Source organism: Peromyscus maniculatus, chromosome 22 (assembly GCF_049852395.1).
Source record: "Peromyscus maniculatus bairdii isolate BWxNUB_F1_BW_parent chromosome 22, HU_Pman_BW_mat_3.1, whole genome shotgun sequence".
NCBI classification, from domain to species: Eukaryota; Metazoa; Chordata; class Mammalia; order Rodentia; family Cricetidae; genus Peromyscus; species Peromyscus maniculatus.
In genome coordinates, this window is record NC_134873.1 from 57377976 (window position 1) to 57398528 (window position 20553).

Sequence of the window (20553 nt, forward strand, 5' to 3'; positions counted from 1 at the left end):
GTGAGATATTAATGCGCTGCGTTTTCCTTATTAGGGTTGATAACCACTGACAGAATGAATGGTATTGCATTTTATGTATTTTAAATTCTGTGTTGCGTGTGCTCTCGTGCATGTGCCATAGCTTATGCACAGAAGTCCAAGGACAACTTTCAGGAGTCAGCCCTCTCTCCTACCACGTGTGTCCCGGGATTCCAACCAGTCACCCAGCTTTACGGCAAGCACTCTGGGCCATCTGACAGGCTGACATTGCATTTTAAAGAGGAGCATTCTCCAGCCACTCTTCAATCTTCACCGTGATCTAGAGTTTCTCCCCACTTCATGGGTTCTTTTTTTTTTTTTTGGTTTTTCGAGACAGGGTTTCTCTGTGTAGCTTTGCGCCTTTCCCTGGAACTCACTTGGTAGCCCAGGCTGGCCTCGAACTCACAGAGATCCACCTGCCTCTGGCTCCTGAGTGCTGGGATTAAAGGCGTGTGCCACCACCGCCCGGCTACATCATGGGTTCTTAAAGTCCACTTGGCCACTGATTATTCCCCATGCCTCAGCCTTCCTTTGAAACAGTAAAACAAGTAGATATGGCTTTTTAAAAAAATTGATTTGCAGTACCTCTTTATATATTTGGACAAGAGCCTGCTGTTGGGTACATATGCTACAATTAACTTCTTCCCCTTTGTGGCTTGCCTTTTTCTTTAATATCAGCTGAGAATGAGAGCCTTAATTTATTCATATTTACCAACTAGAGCTTTAAAACAGTGTGTCTGACCAAAGCCAGCCAGTGAAAATACATTTCTAAAGTCAGTAACATGAATTTACACAGGCTCTCTGGCTAAAGTTGCACATTCTTTCTTTGGAATGCTATTTCTGGAATGACATTTTTAAAACAATAAAAAAAAAATTCCATTCCTTGACAAAGCATGGAAATATATCACAATATTTAATCCTGCCACTTGGTGGCGCCACAGAAAACTAACACGACTCTTACTATCCTGACAGTTTGGAGGGCAGTATCTGTTTATTAGCAAACCAAAAATACACACCTCTTCTAGTTGTCCTACAGAGAATGGGTACAGGCTGAGCTCTGCTGTCCGATTCCCGGTTTGCTCACAGATAAAAAGGGAAATTAGGCTAGTGAAGCTTTCATTTTAGATATAGTCTAAATAGTCTAAAGGGCTGACCTAGCAGTCCTAGACGTATTTCCTCCCTAATAAATGTAATAATATTTATTCTAAAAGACCTAAAGAAATAGAGCTGATGGTCCTTCCTCCTACCATTTCATCTCCTTCTTTTCTCACTAGAGGCAAGCACTAACCAGCTTTCTGTGCAGCCGTCCAGTTCCTGTCTCTGTATTCTTACATGTTTTGTGTTTAAGAATAATACAAAGGGATGTGGGAGAAAAAAAAAAAGACAGAATACAAAATGTTAATGCAAAATGTTGCTTCATGCAGGCTACACACACACACACACACACACACACACACACACACACACACACACACAATTTTTAAAATAGAATCTTGCTGTGTAGCCCAGGTTGGACTGGATCTCACTGTGTAGCCCAGACTGCCCTCAAACTTGAAGTCTTCCTGCCTCAGCCTCCCGAGTGCTATGACTGCAAGCATGGCCACATATGTCTGGCTATTTCTACTTCATATTTTAAAAATATATTTATATTATATGGCAATTTACACTTTTTTTAAAAGGAAGTCCGTGTAGCCCAGGCTGGCCTGGGACTTACTAGATCTACCTGCCTCTGCCTTCTAAGTACTAGGATTAAAGGCTTACACAGCCACATCCAGTGCAGTTTACTTATTACATTTAACACGGTGTCTTAACATGTTGATGTTTGAATATATATGCAAATATGTACAAATTTAGTCCATTAGCTTCAACTGCCTTTTTATAACTCAGCAAACATATTGTTTTAATTCATTCATTCATATTATTCTATCAGGAGATATGACAGGGTTACATTAATCCCTAACAGAACTGTAAAAAAAAAAAAATTTAAAGAAAGGATGGGCGGCAGTTTTCCATCATAAGGTATCTCAAGCTATCTAATTAACCATTAACGTTCTTTACGTCTCAAGGCGTGGCAGGCATTCTAGGAAGTTTCCCGATGGCCTCTTGGCCAGGGACAATGGTTCTGATGTGCGGAGAAGGGGGTCAGGAGGGATCACGTGGCCTGTGAGGAGCGCGTGGACGCGGATTTCAATGTCAAAGCACCCACGACGTTATAAACCGGTGGGAGGCTTGGCACTGGACAGTGTAGAGCAAGCCCTGTAAGTCCAGATGACGGAGGAGGCAGCAGAGCACCAGCGGCCAGGCAGGCTCTTCCAAGAGGCCGCCGGCTGACGCTGGGCGGTTGCCATGGGAACCACGGGACAGGGTGGCCAGAACCCTTGCGGCTCTCAGAATGCCTCTCCTTCCGGTTCTCCGTTCCCCACACTCCCTGTCGCTCCCCGTGAACGTTCCGTCCGTCCGTTCCGCCGGCCCCCCATTCTCTCCACCTCGGCACTCCGGCCCGCCCCGCGCCGGGCCGCCATCTTGACGCCCGGCCCAAGATGGCGCCTCGGGCCACCGGCCGAACGCCCGGCCCAGCACCAGCCCCGTCGGCCGGGCCGCCCAGGCGTGAACTGGGGCGCGGGGGGCGGGGCGGTGACGTCAAGACGCCGTCGCCCCGCCCCCCCCGCGGCCGCCCCGCCCCCGGGCCCGCTCCGCCTTCCTCCCGCCCCGAAACCCGGAAGTGGAGGAGGAGGAGGACGAGGAGGAGGAGGAGGCGCGGCGGCCGAGCCGCAGAAGCTGGCTGAGCCCTGCCCAGGAGCAAGTGTGGGGTCGGGGGCGGGGGGCGGGGCTCAGCAGCCCGGGCGGCCCGGCCTGGACGGGGCGGGGGAGGCCATGGCCTCCGCAGAGTTGCAGGGGAAGTACCAGAAGCTGGCTCAGGAGTACTCGAAGGTACCCATCGTGGGTGGGGGAGTCAGGGGTCCCCGGCCCTGCGGCCTCGGCTAGCCTTGGCAGCAATTCGGGACGGTGGGGGGATGCTGAGGGCTCCTCCTCGCCTCTCCACCTCCTTGCTTCCACCATTACGGTGCCTCCACCTGCAGCTCCAGGGAGATAGGGCCGGGCGGTGTCTGGGTCCGTGTGCGTCTCTGCAGAAAGGAGCTGGAGTTTGATTCTCCTCGCTGGACCAGCCGGCTTGGAAGTGGGATGACAGGAATCCGGGGCGCAGTCTTTGGTGCTGGCGTGAGAGGAAGGGAGGAATGTGGGACCACCCCTTTGCTCGCTGCTTCCTCAGTTTGCCCAGCCCAGTGATGGGGAAGAGCACCATTCTCCCCTCCCGAGGGGATGGTCTAAGGATAAAGATACTTACCTGCTTCCATATCACTTGGGGAGGGTAATAGTGGGTGTCATCCGTGTAAACTGCTTTCCTGGGACGGGTGCTGTGGAATACAGATGTTTACTGGGACAGGTGCTGCAAGAATACAGATGTTGTCTCCTGTAATTTTGACAGCTCGGGTGGTGGGGCCGTGCCCCTTTTCTTGTATCTTCCTTACTGGAATGGGGCAGTGCACTCAGCAGGCTCTGGTATGTACAGAATTATGCAAAATAGGGACCTGGTTCTCCGTAGTGTTAGTCTTTCAGATGGTTAAACCTTTTTTTGGATAAGGGTGATGCAGTTTCTGGGTAGGGTTTTCTGCCTTAAAATATATTCTAGTGAAGTTATTAAAGCAGAATCTCATGTTTTTGGAAGTGATTCAGTGGTCGTATTTAATTCCCAATTATCTTGGCATTCATAGAATTAATGAAAAGGTTTAGCCCCTCTTATAATTTGGAAAGCCCAAAAAACCCCACCCCTTTATGATTTTATTAAGCAAGGAAACATTTAAAGAAAAATGAAACCTGCACCTAAACATGCACTCTCAAGTCTTCAGCATCAGAGGGGAGCCTTTGGTGATGCTCTGCTTATCCCAGTCCTGCTGCCATGGGCAACCTCCCTTTGTATTTCCCTTTGAAATCACTGTCAGAGATAGTGAGTTGTCTTTTGAGGGGGGACTTCCTTGTTTGAAAGAGCCAGAAGTTTGGAACAATTCCACATGATGAAGGAGGGTGGGTGGAGGATGGCAGTGCCCAAGTTTGCCACTACTATTTTTGGTTGGAAATGTTTCTTGCATATAAAGTAAGGGGACCGATTTCCATCTCTGGAGGGTAAACAAGCTTGAAAGGCGGGTTTCCAAATGGCCAGTGAGTAGTTCCAGAAATTTCAGCGTTGCTGAAATAATTCTATCACCTCCTGAAGTAATAAAAGAAGTTGAAAGATTTTATTCTTTGGGTATGTAAGCATAACAAACTCATGTTCCTAGGTGCACCCTGCAAACAGTGTGCCGGGGTCAGTTGAGTGATCCAGAGTTCCAGCTGCAGAATCACTTTTAATAGACTCTTCAGATATGGTATATAATTATGATATTGTGTGACAAGTGATGTTCAATGCAGCACAGAGGAGAGGTCACTGGGTAAGCGTGGAAGTTACTTAGATAAGGGAGCAGGGAAGGGTGATGGAGAAGGTGGTAGCTCCCCATGTAAAGAAATCAGCCTGTGTTTGCTGTCCTGAGAGCCCCTTAAGATCCATGGCGGAATGTGGTGAAAGGGGGTGGGTCAGATCATGAAGGTTGTGGATTTTGTCAGATAAGATGTGTGCAGTGGGAATAAGGTCCATCCATCTATCTGTACTTACTAGTGTGTGTATGCGTGTGTATGTGTGTGTGTGTGTGTGTGTGTGTAGGGGGACGTGTGTGTGGTGGTCAGGAGATAGCTTTTGGGAGTTGATTTTCTTCTCCATCTTGTAGGTTCCAGGATTTGAACTTAGATCATCAGGGTTGGTAACAAGTGCCATTAATGACTGAGCCATCTTGCCATCTTCCAAAGGGAGTGGTAATATGTTTGGGAAGGAAGCTGGTAACTATATGGTAGATATGTTGAAATAGGGATTTAGGTTGTTGGACCACACTGGGAAGAAAATGTAGGATTAAGTAAAGCTAGTGACTGGAATGGAGAGGAGTTTTGATTTAAAAATACTTTTAGCTTACTCTTTTTTTTTTTTTTTTTCCCCGAGACAGGGTTTCTCTGTGTAGCTTTGTGCCTTTCCTGGAACTCACTTGGTAGCCCAGGCTGGCCTCGAACTCACAAAGATCCGCCTGGCTCTGCCTCCCGAGTGCTGGGATTAAAGGCGTGCGCCACCAACGCCGGGCTAGCTTACTCTTTTTTGAGGGGCCTGCTTTGTTTATGGCACCAGACTCAGCAAAGACATGGAGAGAGCATACGCCATTCCTCCTTGGGTCTTCCTTCAGGACTTGGTGTTGGTAGAGTTCTGAGGTGAAGAGTTGTCAAGGATTGACCGTACTGCCCAAGGAGGGTCAGGTGGGAGCAAAGGCGCGTTTTAAAATGTAGACTTAGAATTTAGGGATGCAGGACATGTTAAAAGTTGCATGTTTCATATGTTAGCTTGAGGAGATGTTGAAGATAATTGCTGAAAAATTTTTAATGGAGATGAACTCACTAAAAATGGAGGCAAAAACTAGTTCTTTTAAATATTCCTATGAAGTGGGTATGGGGAACACCTGTAGGAATGATGTGCCAGAAAGAGGAGCCACTAAGGCTGGACTTGGGGGTCATTTCTCCTGCTGGGCCAGATCATCTCATTCTTTTGTTTGCACTGTCATGGACATTTCTGAACATAGAAACATAGAGGCTGGGTGAGGTGGCTCAAACCTGAGGCAGGGGGATTGCTGTGAGTTCTCTATATAGACCAGCCTTGGCCTGCATAGAGAATTCCAGGCGTAAGACCTTGTCTCAAACACACCACACACACACATGCACACTACACACACACACACCACACACACACATGCACACTACACACACACACACACACACACACACACACATGCACACTACACACACACACACACACACACACACACACAGTGTTCACACATAGGCAGATACTGGTCTAAGACTTCTTTCCTGTCAATTCTAGTGCAAAGCAATTTCTAGATTAGTCTCTACCCTTGACGGCCTTGTGCCCACTGAAAAGGTATTGTACCTTTTTACTGCCTTCCCTGGTACACAGATTGTGGGCTGATACTGAAATCTACTTGCATTGTTCTTCTACCCTATTTAGGATGCTAAGGAAAAAGATCTCCTGTTACTATGGAAAAGGAGAGAAGCAGGCAGGATTCCGGAACCAGGACATTTGCATTCCTCCCCATCCCCTCTGAGCAGATCTCAGCCTGTGCTGGGGGAGGGGGGTTCTTTCCTTACTCAATACCATGGGCAGATATTTTCCCTTGAGAATTTTTTTTTCAAGAGTGATGTTAGTTTTGGAATAACATCGCAATGAAACACATGCAGAAGTGAACTATGGGAGTATTCAGAGAGACTGGGGTAAGGTAAAGTTCTCAATGACAGAAATACAGAGGATTACAGCAGATTTTTTTAAAAAATATTGTTTCATTCTTTGACGATTTCATATACGTATGCAGTGTATCTAGATCATACCTGTCCCCACTCCCTTCTTCCTCTCCTTCTGGTCCCCAAACACGTCCCCCTTGTGTCTTCTTGTCTTTTGAGTCCTCACTGAGTCCAGTTAGAGCTGCCTGCACGCACAAGGTGCTGGACCATTCATTGGAGCCCAAGCATCCTAACAGGATCCATTGCCCCAAAGAAAATTGACTCCCTGGATGGCCTTCCCCCTCAGCCATCAGTTGCCAGTAGCTTCTCAGCTGGGGTTGAGGCTTTGGGAGTCCCTCCCTTAAGCTTCTTAAATAACCGTGGAGGGAGACTGAGAATATTGTTAGACCAGAGCAGTGGTGGAGACCAGGGCAGTGGAAAGTTGTAAAGAGAGCACGTTGCTAAAACAAAGGGTTCCAGAAGGATCAGTGTAAATGGAGATGTTGACCCCAGTGGACAGTTGAAATCATGGGAGGCTGACCACAGCTTCAGTAGTTCTGGGGAAGGAAAAGATCTGTCTAGGTTGGTTTTCAGAGGGTTTTTGAAGTGGGCAGGTAAAAATGCAAGCCACTTCTCTGAGATGTGAGGGAAAGCTAATGAAGGCCCAGCTGCCACATTATATATTATAAATAAAAGACCATATGGTGCTCACCCCTTCCTTTGCCATTGTTGCTCTCGTGATTCTCTGGTGTATCTGATGAAGAAAAGAGGTGGAGAGTGCTATTCCTGTTGTTTTATTCCAGCCTACTTTCCTTGAAAGAGCACTTTTGCCTGGCACCATGGTATGTGCTTGAACAAGGTTCGGGATCTTCCCAGTACTGATGCTGAGTCTGAGCCTCAGTTCTACACCATTTGAGGATGGGGTAGAAATACAGACTCCTGAATCTCCCCTGGACCTGCGGAATCTGAACCCAGCAGTGGGACCCAGCAGTCTGTGTGGTGGCAAACCTCCGTGGTTTGAATACACACTGTATTAGTAAACTGTTGACACAGCAGAGTTCCCCAGGAAGCAGGTGACCTGGATAAGGCTTATTTAGCTCCCTGCTTTGGAGGGTCAGAGTCCAGATGGAGTAGTGCAGACTCAGTGTGAGCACCTGCCCAGCACGTGGTGAACTCAGCGGCAGGGTCTTGAGAGGAGTGGAGGAAAAACCAGGTTTGCATTCCTCTGAGGCCTCGTGACCTGGGAACCTCTTGCCAGACCCACTTCTTAATGTCCATAGTACCCCCAAAAAACAACAGCAACAACAACAAAACCGGCCTGCCCTAGACACCAGCTTTTACGGATGACCTTTAGGGGACATTTAATCTCTAAACCTGAACACATGATAAACTTTGAGGATCATCTTTCAAAGAATGTTATCAGTAAAATAGCCTTTGTTCTGATAAGATGTCTTTTCAAAGCTCTCTTTGCAGTCTTCAGAACCAGCAGGGAAGCCAAACACTATTTTCCTAGCAGTTTACTTTGCAACTGATGCGCCTGCTTATGAAGAGGGATGGCCTTTGGGAACCTTTCAGCCAAGTTTCCTGGTACAGAGCTACTTGGGGAAGGATCAGGTTGGGTCCAGTTTGCTCTGGGATGATGAGGCTTGGTGGAACCTGATGAATCACCAGCTCTAAGAGAAAGAGCCTTGGTCTGGATTGCATGAAAATCCAGTGCCAGTTTTCCCTGCTCTTTCTTGTTGTTTTCGAGACAGGGTTTCCCTGTGTACCCTTGGCAGTCCTGGAACTCACTCTGTAGACCAGGCTGGCCTTGAACTCACAGAGATCCACCTGCCTCTGCCTCCCGAGTGCTGGGATTAAAGGTGTGCGCCACCATTTCTTTATAATCTTGATGTGTAGGTTTCAGTGGCCAGAGCGGGACAGCTCTGTGTTTGGTGCTGTGGGAGGAGCTTTGCATGAGGGGGGAGTGCTCTTTTTCCTTGCTGTCCAGTAGGGCGGCCTGTGTGGAAAGTAATTTACATTTATTTATTTGTTGTGTGTGCGTGCGCGTGCGTCAGTATATGTGTGTGCGTGGGTACTCATGCATGTACCACAGCAGATGTGTGGAAATCAACTCACATTTATTTATTTATTTACTTATTTGTGTGTGTGTGTGTGTGTGTGAGTGTGTGTGTGTGTGTGTGTGTGTGTGTGTGTGTGTGTGTGTGTGAGAGAGAGAGAGAGAGAGAGAGAGAGAGAGAGAGAGAGAGAGAGAATATGTGTGTACATGGGTACACACGCATGCATGTGCCACAGCGGATGTGTGGAAGTCAGAGGATGGCTTATAGCTTTCAGTTCTTTCCTACCATGTGGTTTCCTGAGATGGAGTTGGGGTCGTCAGATTTGGTAGCAAGTGCCCTTACTGACTGAAGCATCTCACCCGTCCCATGTCTAGAAGCTTAGCACTCAAAGACAAAGCTAGCAAGGCTGAGGCATTGAGCTTTAGATTTCATTTAATCTTAACTAGTTATAAAAGCTGCGCACATGGCTCATAGCTACCCTGTTGGACATCGATCGTTGAAACCCTGGCTTTGCACCTCACATGTGTCTCAGTCAGTGGAACACTTCCCTCCACAACCTCCCCTGCCCAAGACAAGTTCTGGCCTAGTCCGTCCAGGGTGAGGCCTGAAATTCGCTCCCAAGCTGCCTTCGTAGCTATCCAAAGACCGAATGTTCTAGAAAAGACAAGGTCTGGCGCACTCTTCCCCTCTGCCTGAGCGGAGGGGCAGCTAACTGGCAGGGCTTGCTCGTGGGAGTTTTGTCTTAGCCCATTTTCTTTCATGAAGATGGGGCCAGAAGAAAGGGTTCCACCTGAAGGCATGCCTGAGAGGAGGCGTTTCCTTTACCAGACAAAATAAGCCCTGCTCCCCAGTGGTCCACAGTCCGTACCTGCCCCAGTTTTGTACTTCCTGAGGTAGGAAGACTCGGTAAGTCAGAGAGAGACCAGCATTGTTGGGAGTAGGTTAGACTGTTTGAGATGTAAGGACAGGATTGAGTTTTGGGAATCCTGGCCAGACACTGTTCCTGGGACCTGCACATAGCTTTAGTATTTACAAACTGTCAGTCGGGGTTGTGATGAGGTTTAGGGTTGTCTTCTACGCACATTGTTTTGTGATGAAGAAAAGCTGTATATTTAAAGTTCATTTTATAGGGCTGTAAACCATTTGTAAATGCCAGAATGTCTCCTGCATCAAAGTAGCCGCGGAAGAACGGTTCTGCCATAGACCACGGTTGGGGCTTACATGGGAAGAGCCACGTGCGTGACTCATTTCTTCTCCTCAGAGCCTTCTAGTCATTGTGTTGTGAAGTCACACAGCCCTCTCTCGGGCCTGTGGTCCTAACAGAGGTTGTCAGATGACATGTGGGGTCATAGCTGGCTTATGGCCACTCTCAGCTTAATGCCCAGCAGGACACAGGGAAGTGCCTTGGGAAAGGACTGCAAGCGATGGCGTCGTCTTACTGCTGCTACATTTAGCACCCCGTACAGGATTTTATTTGAATAATTAGCTAAATATTTATTGAGTTCTTTATCCACGGCATTGATCTTTCGTTGTGAGCAGGATTTATACAGAAGTGTATACTATGATTTCTCCCATGAAGAGGTTTACATTGGTATGTTAGAGATGCAGACAGAAACATACAGAAATTAGTAACTGTAAACTTTCCAGGTTTAAAAAGTAAAGTTAAGACAAAACACAGACAGCGCCGTTTACTAGTTACCAAAGGAACCGAGGAGCAAGCTCACTGTGGGTCCCAGAAGGTGGGTAAGAAAAGATTACAGCAGGAATAGAGCCAGAAGTGATAAGTGGCCTCGCAGAACCGTTAGGGTTTGCTTGGCCACAGTGAAGGAGAGCCAGGCTTTCAGCGTTGAGATGAACCAAACCAGGATCTAGGTGGGCAGTGAGAAGAGGTTTTTAACGGACTGCGGAGGGGCACTGAGGGGTACTGCTCCTCCACCCAACGTTACCCAAGAGCTGCCGCGGCTGGGCACCAGGCTGTGCTGTCCTTAGGGCCGTTTCCTGTGTGATGCAGACAGCAGGGCAGTTGCTTCTCGATTGCATCAATGTGAATCAGCCTCCGTACCTGTCTCCGACAAGTGTTGGTGTCTGGGTGCAGTCATGTGACGATCTAAACCAGAAACAGGTGGAGAATGCGGGCAGGAGGAAGCAGGAGTCGGAAGGACCCGACTGGGCGTGGCTTTCAGGGTTTACTAGCTGCACTAACTAGCACTACTCAGTAGTACTGGCATGCAGAGAGCGTCCAGGGCTACTAACCGTAGTGCCTCTGGTCTTCACTGTTCTAGATAAGTATTTCTAATGGGAATTTTGTTATTAGTTTCACAGAAGCCACACTTTGAGTTGCCAGTTTAGCAAGCAGTGTTTCCCAAGAGAAAATGCAGATCCTTTTTGTTGTAATCGGTGAGACTGGATGCCACACGGTCACTTGAAAACTCCCCCTTTAACAGTTTAACGAATTGGTCTGTTCAGTTTGTTCCAAATAGTCTTCACTATATCTTAGAGATGAGCGATAAGATTTTATTATGTTTTAAGTTTTTTCTGCCGTTCTGATGGAACAGGAAGTGATGAGGTCAAGCAGTCACTAGGAACTTATAAATACCACACAGAGAAGATATGCTAACCCACAGTTAGTCGGAAATGACACCTAGAGACCGAAGTGGGTGTGGTAATCCCAGTGCTTGGAGGTGGAGGTCGGAGGAGCAGGAGTTCAAGGTCATCTTCAGTTATAGGCAAGTTCCACGCCAGCCTGGACGACACGGTACTCTATTGCTATTTCCTGGCAGTGTGATTTGAAAGTTTTCACCCTGCTAGGCGGGTAGTTCATTGTCCGCAGAGGTGTCTATCGCTTAGGAAGTAGAAAGCTACATAGTGGAAGTCAATATTAAAGCAGTGCTTCCCTCCTTGGACTTTTAGAGCAGAGGTTACCAGACTTTTTCTGTAAAGAGCTAAGTAGTAAATAATTTAGTCCCGAGATGCTGTGACCTCTGATGCAGTTGCCCATCGCTTCCACTGTGTGTGGTACATAAATAAAGGAGTAAGGATGGCTGCATGCCAAGAAAAGCTCAAATGAGGTGGCAGGCATCTGGATCTCAGACCTTAGTTTGCCAAGTCCTTTAGAAAAAAGAAAGAATTACCTGGGCGATGGTGGTGCACACCTTTAATCCCAGCACTCAGGAGGCAGAGCAGGCGGAACTCTGTGAGTTCGAGGCCAGTCTGGTCTACAGAGTGAGTTCCAGGACAGCCAGGGATACACAGAGAAACCTTGTATTCAAAAACATTATTATCATCAACAATAATGACAACAAAACCAAAATAACAAAAAAGAATTCAATTTTTTATAATTTTATTTTTGGAAATTTTGTGTATTTGTCTATGTGGTGTATGCTGTATGTGTTTGGGTACCCCTTGGAGGCCAGAGGGCATTGGATCCTTTGGAAACTGGAGTTATAGGGACTATGACTCACTTGACATGGGCCCTGGGAACCAGGAGCCTGGGTCCTCTGGAAGAGTAGCAAGAGCTCTTAACTGCAGAGTTACATCTTAAAAATTTTATGCCTACACTTTTGAAAAAAGTGACAAAATACAATACAATATTGCTAATTATCTTAAAATGTTTTAGCATTCCTTTTAAATTAGATACATTTTAGAGAGACATATGTATCTGTGTATTTGCACACATGTGTGAGCAGGTGCAGATGTGGAGGCCGGAAGAGGACGTCAGGTGTCCTGTGGCACTCTCCGTGTGCCTTTGAGACAGTCTCCCGATTGCATCTCCTTAGCTGACCAGAGGCCAGCAGGCCCCAGCCACCCTCCTTCTCTGCCCTCCCTCAGAATCGAGGGTACAGTGAGTGGGGGATGCCTGGCTTGTTATGTGCATGTTGGGATCCGAACGCTGGTCCTTGCAATTGTACAGCATCCTTGCAGTCCTAGAGTTTTGTTTTTGAGACATGGTCTGACCCTATAGCTCACTTAGGCCGCCCTGGAATGCACTGTTGTACAACAGGCTGGTCTCATACTCAAGACACTCTTCCTGCCTCAGCCGCCTGTGGCTTGGGAGTGCTGGTGTGAGCCACCACCCGGGCAAACAGTAAATTCTTTGCAAACAGCAGCCCTATCTTGTATTCCTTCCCTCTCATATCCTTTAGCAGAATGCCATAGATGGGCAAACACACCTTAAAGAACAGTCTCTGTGAGTCCGTTTTCATCGTGAGATCGCCGCTTCCCTCTGCAGAACACTGTCCAAGGAGCTCTCGTGTAGTTTCCTCTCCGGTCTCACTGAGTCCTAGGAAAGAAGGGAGTAGGGTGGATGTGTTCGCTCGTTCGTTCGTTTGTAGTGTGGCTGGAGCTCGGCCGTCTGAGTGCGGACCCCGTTTATATTGCCTAGTAAGCGGTGGGACCTGGGTTCCGATGTGCTCCCGCTGTAGCTGTGAGCTGTGCCTCTTCACTTCCCTTTGGGAAAGATGCTTGTCTTTTCTTTCTAATCTTAAACTTCCTGTTTTGTTTTAAATCCCCCAAGAAGATTTAGCATTCAGTATTCCCATTTTCTGGGCACAGAACAGAGTCACCTCTGTTCTTTCTCAGGAGACAGATCTGAGCTGGGCAGGGTTAGAATTTTAATTAATTCATTCATTAAACTTGAGGCAGGGTCTTCCTGCAAACTAGTCCAGCCTCAAGCTTGCTCTGCAGCCCAGGTTGCCCTTGATCTTGTGACCCTCGATCCCCAGCCACTAAGGTTGTGGGATCTGTGAGCCAGCATGCCTGGTGAAATAGATTTTTTTAAGCTCATAGATAAAACGATCCCATTTCAGTTTCTCAGAGGAAACAGTTGTTCGGTGTCTGTGTTGAGCTCCGGTCACACTGGGTTCGTGTTTACACCCACTGTGCTGTGTCCTTTGCTGAGAACACTTCCTCTTACTGTGGAGAGGGTTTGACCCTCCAGAGCCGGCCTGGGGTGGTCACACAGCTGTAGGCACAAGTGGAAACTTCCCTGCTGCTTTACTTTATTTGATAAATAACATGACAGGGCCAGGGATGGCCCAGCAAGTCATGGCAGATGGGCTTGCTGACAAGCTCGATATACACACACACACACACACACACACACACACACACACACTCACACTCACGCACGCACGCACACACACATACTCACCCATACACACACACCCACACTCACCCATACACACACACACACACACACACACACACACACACACGCACGCACGCACACACACACGGATACATAGTAAATAACTGTGATACAGTGACACATACATTTTAAAAGGTAACTGTGTGGGGGGGGGGAAGCTCAAGTTGTACCTCATTACCCAAGGAGAAGGTCCGTCGTACCAGCCCACCTTTCTCTCACAGCTCTGTGGAACAGTAGCTGGCATGGTAACAGTGGAGTCAGAACTGCCGGGCTCCTCATCTCAGGAGGCCATCTTGCTCTTCTGTGACTTGGTGTCCTTATCTCTCAAGTGGAGATGAGGACACCACCGCGTGATGTCACACATGGAAGGCACTTGGGATGTAATGCAAGGGGATGTGTGTGTGTGCGTGTGTGTGTGCGTGTGTGTGTGTGCGTGTGTGTGTGAAGGCCAGAGAACAAGCTCAGCATTACTCCTCAGGTGCTGTGGAGACAGGGTCTCACTGGCCCACACTTACCAGCAGGCGAGGCTAACTGGTCACCAAGCCCCAGAGATGGACCGGTCTTCAACTCCCCAGTTCACCACGCCGCCTTTTTAATTTTTTTTTTTTAAAAACAAAAACCAAAACCTGGGTTCATGAAGTTGAAATCATGTCCTTTGTTTGCAAGGCGAGCACTTTACTGACTGTGTGTGTGTAGACGGGGTTTGGAGGTACCGTGGTTTTAAAAACTGAGCCTGCTTCGGCCGATGGCTGACCGCAGTCTGCTCTTCTGGAGGCATTCCTGTGGTGGTGGCAGCTGCGTGTCTGGTACTGAGCACCAGGTCCCCAGAGTTCGTTGGCGCCCTCCACTCTGTTCTCTTCTTAACCTGTCTCTCACTCCCTGGTGTCTTACAAATCAACAGTGTTCCAGAGTTTCAAGAAAACGGCATTTTCTCTCTATTTTCCAGTTTGATTTTGATTTTATGCGTATGAGTGTTTGCCTGCATGTATGTGTCTGTGGCATGCAGACTCATGTGTATAGTAGCCTTGGAGGCCCAAAGAGGTCACTGGATGCCCTGGGACTGGGATCCACAAAGTGAGTGCTGGGAATTGAACTTAGGTCCTCTGGAAGAGCAGTCAGTGCTCTTAACTGCTGAGCCGTCTCTCCAGCCCCACATTTTCTTTTATTGTATCATTTTAAATTCAGGACCATGACTTGTAAAGAACATAAATCTATATAAAGGCCGGAGACCTGGGTTTTATTTTTATTTTACTTATTTATCTTTTTAATGAGCCCCGAGACTCCCACTAGGCAAGCACCTTGCCACAGAGCTACCGCCCCAGCCCGGGGACACGGATGTGCCAGTGACTAGGTTTCTGTCACTAGAGAACTTGTCTTCTGTGTTCCGTTTGGCAAGTTATTATATGTATTTCCTTTGGGGGCAAATAGTGTTTGTTGTCACACAAACACACACTCATTCACATGCACTCATGCACACACAGATGTACATATAATATGAGAGGGTATTAGTTATTCAGTGGGAAATTTTCATTATGAAGTAATTGTGATGCCTTGCTGTAAGTGGTTGTTTTATATTAAAACTTTCTGTTTCCAGCTTCGAGCTCAGAATCAGGTCCTGAAGAAAGGCGTTGTGGATGAGCAGGCCAGCTCTGCTGTTCTGAAGGTATGCAGTGGGAACCTGGAATAGCAAAGGTTGTTCCATGTTGGGAAAGCAGATGGTTTGGGGGATAAAGTTCCCCAGCTCTGACACTGATTTACTAGGGGTAGGGATGGTAAGAGTGTTTGCCGCGTCTGACTTCCCTCCTTAGGTATGTGTCTTATGTGTCTCCTCAGCTAAAAATGTAGACCAATAGTGACTTTATCTATTGCATTTCTTCTGTAGTTCAAGGCCTTTGCAGAGTCAGATCCATCTGGATGAATGCAGCCTTGTCTCTGCCGTCTCCAGGCAGCACTCTGAGGGGACTGGGCATGCTTGTGTTTGTATCTCCAGTGTTCAGCAGATGGGCCCTAAGAAATGAGTGTGACTATGGATCACGTGGTCCATTTATTCTTGCCACTTGGTAGTGATAACCTGTGTCCGTGTGCACACTGCTTGAGCAGTCCGTTTTTCCCCCAGCACCTCTCTTAACTGAAGCATAATGGGCTGAGGAAGGATTTGCCTCTGCCATTCTATCTGGCCTGTAATAGATGGTGTCTTGTGATGGTTTGACTGGAGAGATGAATTGTAGGTTATGGATTACTTTCCTGAAACCCTTGAGGAATTGATCAGTGACTGTCCTAATGAAAACCTAGTACTGAGAAGTGTCCTCCAAATAGCCTGCTCTGTTTGGCCGCTCCTGGTGCTGGTCTTGTGGATAACTGTGGTTGTAGGAATGTGTGGATGGGCACGGCAGTGGCGCTGAAAATACTGAGTTCTCTCTTTGAGCGCTCACCACATGCCAGGCTTTGTACTGAGCACATACTACGCCCATTGTCTTATTTCCAACAACTCTGTAAGGATTGATAGTGTTATCGTCCTGTTGCAGAAGCTGGGCTTTAGCTAGCAGTTGGCACACACCGTTTCCGAAGCTGGTGGTTGGTTAGCACATTTGGAGCATCATTCCACTAGTGGTGACTCACTGCACCAGTGTAAAGAAATTGCTTCGCAGCCGGGCGGTGGTGGCGCACGCCTTTAATCCCAGCACTCGGGAGGCAGAGCCAGGCGGATCGCTGTGAGTTCGAGGCCAGCCTGGGCTACCAAGTGAGCTCCAGGAAAGGCACAAAACTACTCAGAGAAACCCTGTCTCGAAAAACCAAAAAAAAAAAAAAAAAAAAAGAAATTGCTTCGCATCTTGTTCATTCTGAGGCCATTGCAATTACAGTATGGTGTTACAGTACATTGTAATTACAGGACAGTGACTGTTAGCGTGTCCTCTGATTGATTTAATTGGATTTGCCCCACAGTGAGTTGGATTGGACTTCCTTTAATTTAAGGTTTTGTGATGATTTACACTTGAGCTGGACCTATGTGTACCTTTGACCTTCAGGTAAAAATGAAGGGCATACTGAATAAACGAAATGGTAAAGAAGGAAAAAGTATCTTTCTCCTGAACGGGCACATAGTTGGGCTCTGTCACTGCCTTCGTCATGCAAAGCGCTCCCCAGCACCCCCAGCAGCGGGCCGGCCATCAGGCTGCTGCTTCAGTACAGCTTGAGTGTCTGTTCATTAATTTCACTGCTTGGTCTTACAATTCTTTCTCTCAGGGAAATTAGTCAAAGTAATTATTTAAATAGATGAGGACTCTGACTGCTCATTCATATCAGTGAGCACAAAGTTGGAAGTAAAGTGTAGGTAAAATAGTGGATTTTTAAAATAGGGGAAAACTGGGTCTCTCACTTCCTATGTCTTCTCCCTTTGTAAATAGTAGAGAATAGTCAGCAGACAGGATGCTATTGAGATCGTAGGTCTTGCATCTCTTTTCAAGGGCTTGAGAGTGAGCCTCTGTGGACCAGAGTGCTGAGGTCCTCCTGTGCCGTGGTAAGGCTGGCCTCAGAACCTAACAGGTGGCAGGCAGGTGGCAGGCAGTGTGCTGAGAAGACCCTGAGCCGGCATGTAGCTCTGTGCTCATGTAGGCGACCTTGAAGACCAGGTTAGGGTCTGTCCCCAGCGTGGCGGCACAAAGAAAGGGGTGAGGTGGGACAAGACTTCATTCACATTCAGAGAGGACTTACAGAGAAAGGGCCGTAAACAGACTCCTGCCCTCCAGGAGCACTGAGGGTGTCATCAGTAAGTCTGCGCTTCCCTTAACATCCAGGGTTAGAAACGTGTAGCCCTGGCCTGTCTGCCCGCTCTCTCGGACGTAACCAAGTTACAGGCATTTTGCCTTAAGTTGCTGACAGTCTGTTATTTCAACATTTATATTTTATTTATTTATAAATATACTGGTTTGGCTAGAAGCTATTTTTGTGCAATATAGCCGAAACATATCTGAAATAATAAATATATAACATATTCATTCCCTGAAGCAAGCGGATTTGATTTTATGTTGGTGGAACAAAGACTTAAAAAAAAAAAAGAAAAGCCAAACAGAGTGTGAGGAACTGTTTCGCTTTGATGTAGGAACAACTGAAAATGAAGGACCAGTCGTTGAGGAAACTACAACAGGAAATGGACAGTTTGACATTTCGAAATCTGCAGCTTGCCAAGAGGGTGGAACTCCTTCAAGATGAGCTAGCGCTGAGTGAGCCCCGAGGCAAGAAGAATAAGGTGAGTAGAGTAGAGGCCCCTGGGTGGTCTGTGGAAGGCACAGACTGCCGTGGACAGCAGAGCCACTCCAGGCCCTCAGTGCTCCATCGCTGTGTCTGGTACCTGAGTCCAGAGGGGAGGTGTCTGCCATTCATACGTCCACATAGGGCCACTTTCCTGTTTCCTTTTGTTTTGGGGACAAGATCTCTTCTTGCAGCTCAGGCTGGCCTCAGATCCACAATGCTCTCTTCTTAGCCTCCTGGTGCTGGGATGACAGGTGTGGGCCTCTGTGACCACTTCAGGGGCATTGCCATAGAAAAGTCAGTTTTTAAAAATTCATTAGTGGCCAGTGTGCGTAATTGGGTTAGTAGCTGAGAAAAATCAATGGAATAGCTCATATTGCTCAAAATTGGTATCTTTGTTACCTTAATTCCTGCTAGGCAGAGGTAAGGCAAATGAACTCGGAGGTGGTGAGTGACGGACTGTAGCTGCGCGAGCCGGTGCAGCTGGGGCCTCTGAGATGAAGTGTTGCCTTTGTGGTTTACTTGGGGGGCGGATTTCTGTGCTAAGAACATAACACGGCGTGTAGAGGGTTAAGTCTTCCATGTGTAATGGCCCCCATTCTGCAGGGTGTTTACAGGCTGCTGCAGGGAGAAGCAGACAGGGACCCCAGAGAAGACTCGAGAGGGACACTGGCTGTGGTCATTCTTGGTTTGAATTCTCGGCCTGCCGTTTATAACTCCACGACTGCGGCAAAGCTGTGAATCTTTCAGCCTTGGTTTATCCATCTGTAATGAGGATATGAGAATTTAAGGCTTATGAGGATTAAAGGTGATCACATGAAGTGCCTAAAGCTGTATCATCATGTGATATATTAATACCTTTCCCAAATGCGTTGATCTGTTTAGAAGGGTGCTCTGAAGTGTTCAGGTCAAGAGGGACAGAGAGAGCCTACCATGTGCATATTAGAGTCACTAGGAAGTGTGCATGCTTTGGGCATTCCAGATGATCCCTGGGAGGAGATAGCTGTCTAGACTTCAGACATGACTATCAGGAGTTTTTGTTGTTCTATTTTTTTTAGTTGTGGGGAGGGGGGGTCTTACTCGGTAGCCCAGGCTGCCCTGGTATATAGTCCAGGCTGGCCTTGGATGTGTAGTAGTTCTTTTATCTCGGCTTCCTAAGTGCTGGGATTACAGGTGTGAGCTACCACGCCTGGCCCATGTACCAGATTAATTATCTAGCAGCGATGTCTAAGACTTGTGAACTAGTCTTAGTTAAAGGTTCCAAGTTTGGAACACCGAGGACCACAAGTAAGTCATTCCATAGTGTGCCTTATGTAGTTTTTGTGTTCAAATGTGATGGGTACTTAGTGTCTTTGGTTTCTGATATAGCTGTGTTTGCAAAGGATCTTTTCACCACCGATGGGTAGTGTGTCGGCAGGTGAGTTCATCTGAAGTGATGAGTGAGGTGCAGAAAAGGCAGAGATCAGTGACTGTTGTCTGCACAGTGTCATTGTTAGACTGTTCCTCCAATAGTCTCAGTTCTGTGTCACACAGAAACAAGCATTCTTTCTTAGATCTCTAAATAGGGCTATTCTTCTTAGTGGGAAAGTGAACATTAGCAAGAAAGGAATTTTTCATCAGCTCAGGATTTCTTCTTGTGTGCATAATAGCTTTATTTTAACATGGTTAGGTTTTTACTAAGATAGAAATTGATGTGGACTCTCACATGAACATGTATTTGTGACTGCTGCTACATGACTTAATAGAACTTCGTAAAGGAATGTAATAACTCAGACTCTAACATAATCTCTCCCACACCGAAAGCTCAGGTTGAGACGAGGGGTCCTGCTGTTCTGTGTTCCAGCAGCTCCTGAGTTCCTGTGCAGGAACTGATGAGCCCAGTTATCTTCCTCTCTGCCCCTCTCTCAAGCTGTCTGGCCTTTGCAGTCTGTGTGGCTCCAGTTTGGATCCCGTAGGGGAAGTCAAGCGGTGAATTGTGCCGTTTGCGGGGCTGTTTGAAGGGGTGAGCACACAGAAGACAAGCCACCGAGGTCATGGTTGCTGTGTGCCTCAGCTTGTTGCTCTAAAGGATCCGTGTTGTGTGGACATAACTTGTTCCTTCCCTCAGAAAAGTGGCGAGTCTTCCTCTCAGTTGAGTCAAGAGCAGAAGAGCGTCTTCGATGAAGATCTGCAAAAGAAAATCGAGGAGAATGAGCGGCTGCATATACAGGTGACAGAAGATGGGGCTGGGGGCTGGCAGGTTGGCTCAGTGGGTAAAGGCACGTGCCAAGCCGAAGGCCTGAGTTCACTCCCTGGGCCCCACACAGTGGAAGGAGAGAGCCAGCTCCTACAGGTTGTCCCTCTGACTAACATGCGTGCTGTCTTGTGCCCCCACACAATAAATACATAAATAAATGTTTAAAGAACTGGAGCTTGGCACTGGAGGGAGGCTCTGTGGTGAAGAGCGCTTACTGCTCTCCTAGATGACCTAGGTTCAGTTCCACCACCCATTTTATGACTCAAAAATGCCTCTAATTCCAGAACCAGGGGATCCCTTTTCTGGCCCCTGAGGGCACTGTATATGTGTGGTACAGGTATAGAACATGCAGACAAACAAAAACAAAACTCATACATATAAAATACATAAATATTAAAAAAAAAAATGTGTCTTTGTAGTCA

At 47.3% G+C, this 20553-nt stretch overlaps 1 protein-coding gene across 2 annotated transcripts in view; it reads left to right on the forward strand.

Annotated features, from left to right (window-relative positions):
- Positions 1-353: 353 nt before the first annotated feature.
- Ppp1r21 (protein phosphatase 1 regulatory subunit 21) overlaps positions 354-20553 on the forward strand; it is a 67095-nt gene continuing 46895 nt past the window's right edge. The window contains exons 1-4 of one of the 2 annotated variants that reach the window (XM_076559240.1): positions 354-2949; positions 15242-15310; positions 17747-17893; positions 20003-20104. In XM_076559240.1, coding sequence (XP_076415355.1) covers positions 2365-2949; positions 15242-15310; positions 17747-17893; positions 20003-20104 — 903 coding nt within the window. In that variant the 5' untranslated portion in view covers positions 354-2364. Of the gene's footprint in view, positions 2950-3537; positions 3580-15241; positions 15311-17746; positions 17894-20002; positions 20105-20553 lie in introns of those variants that run through there. The other variant, XM_076559241.1, reaches the window with a different exon arrangement.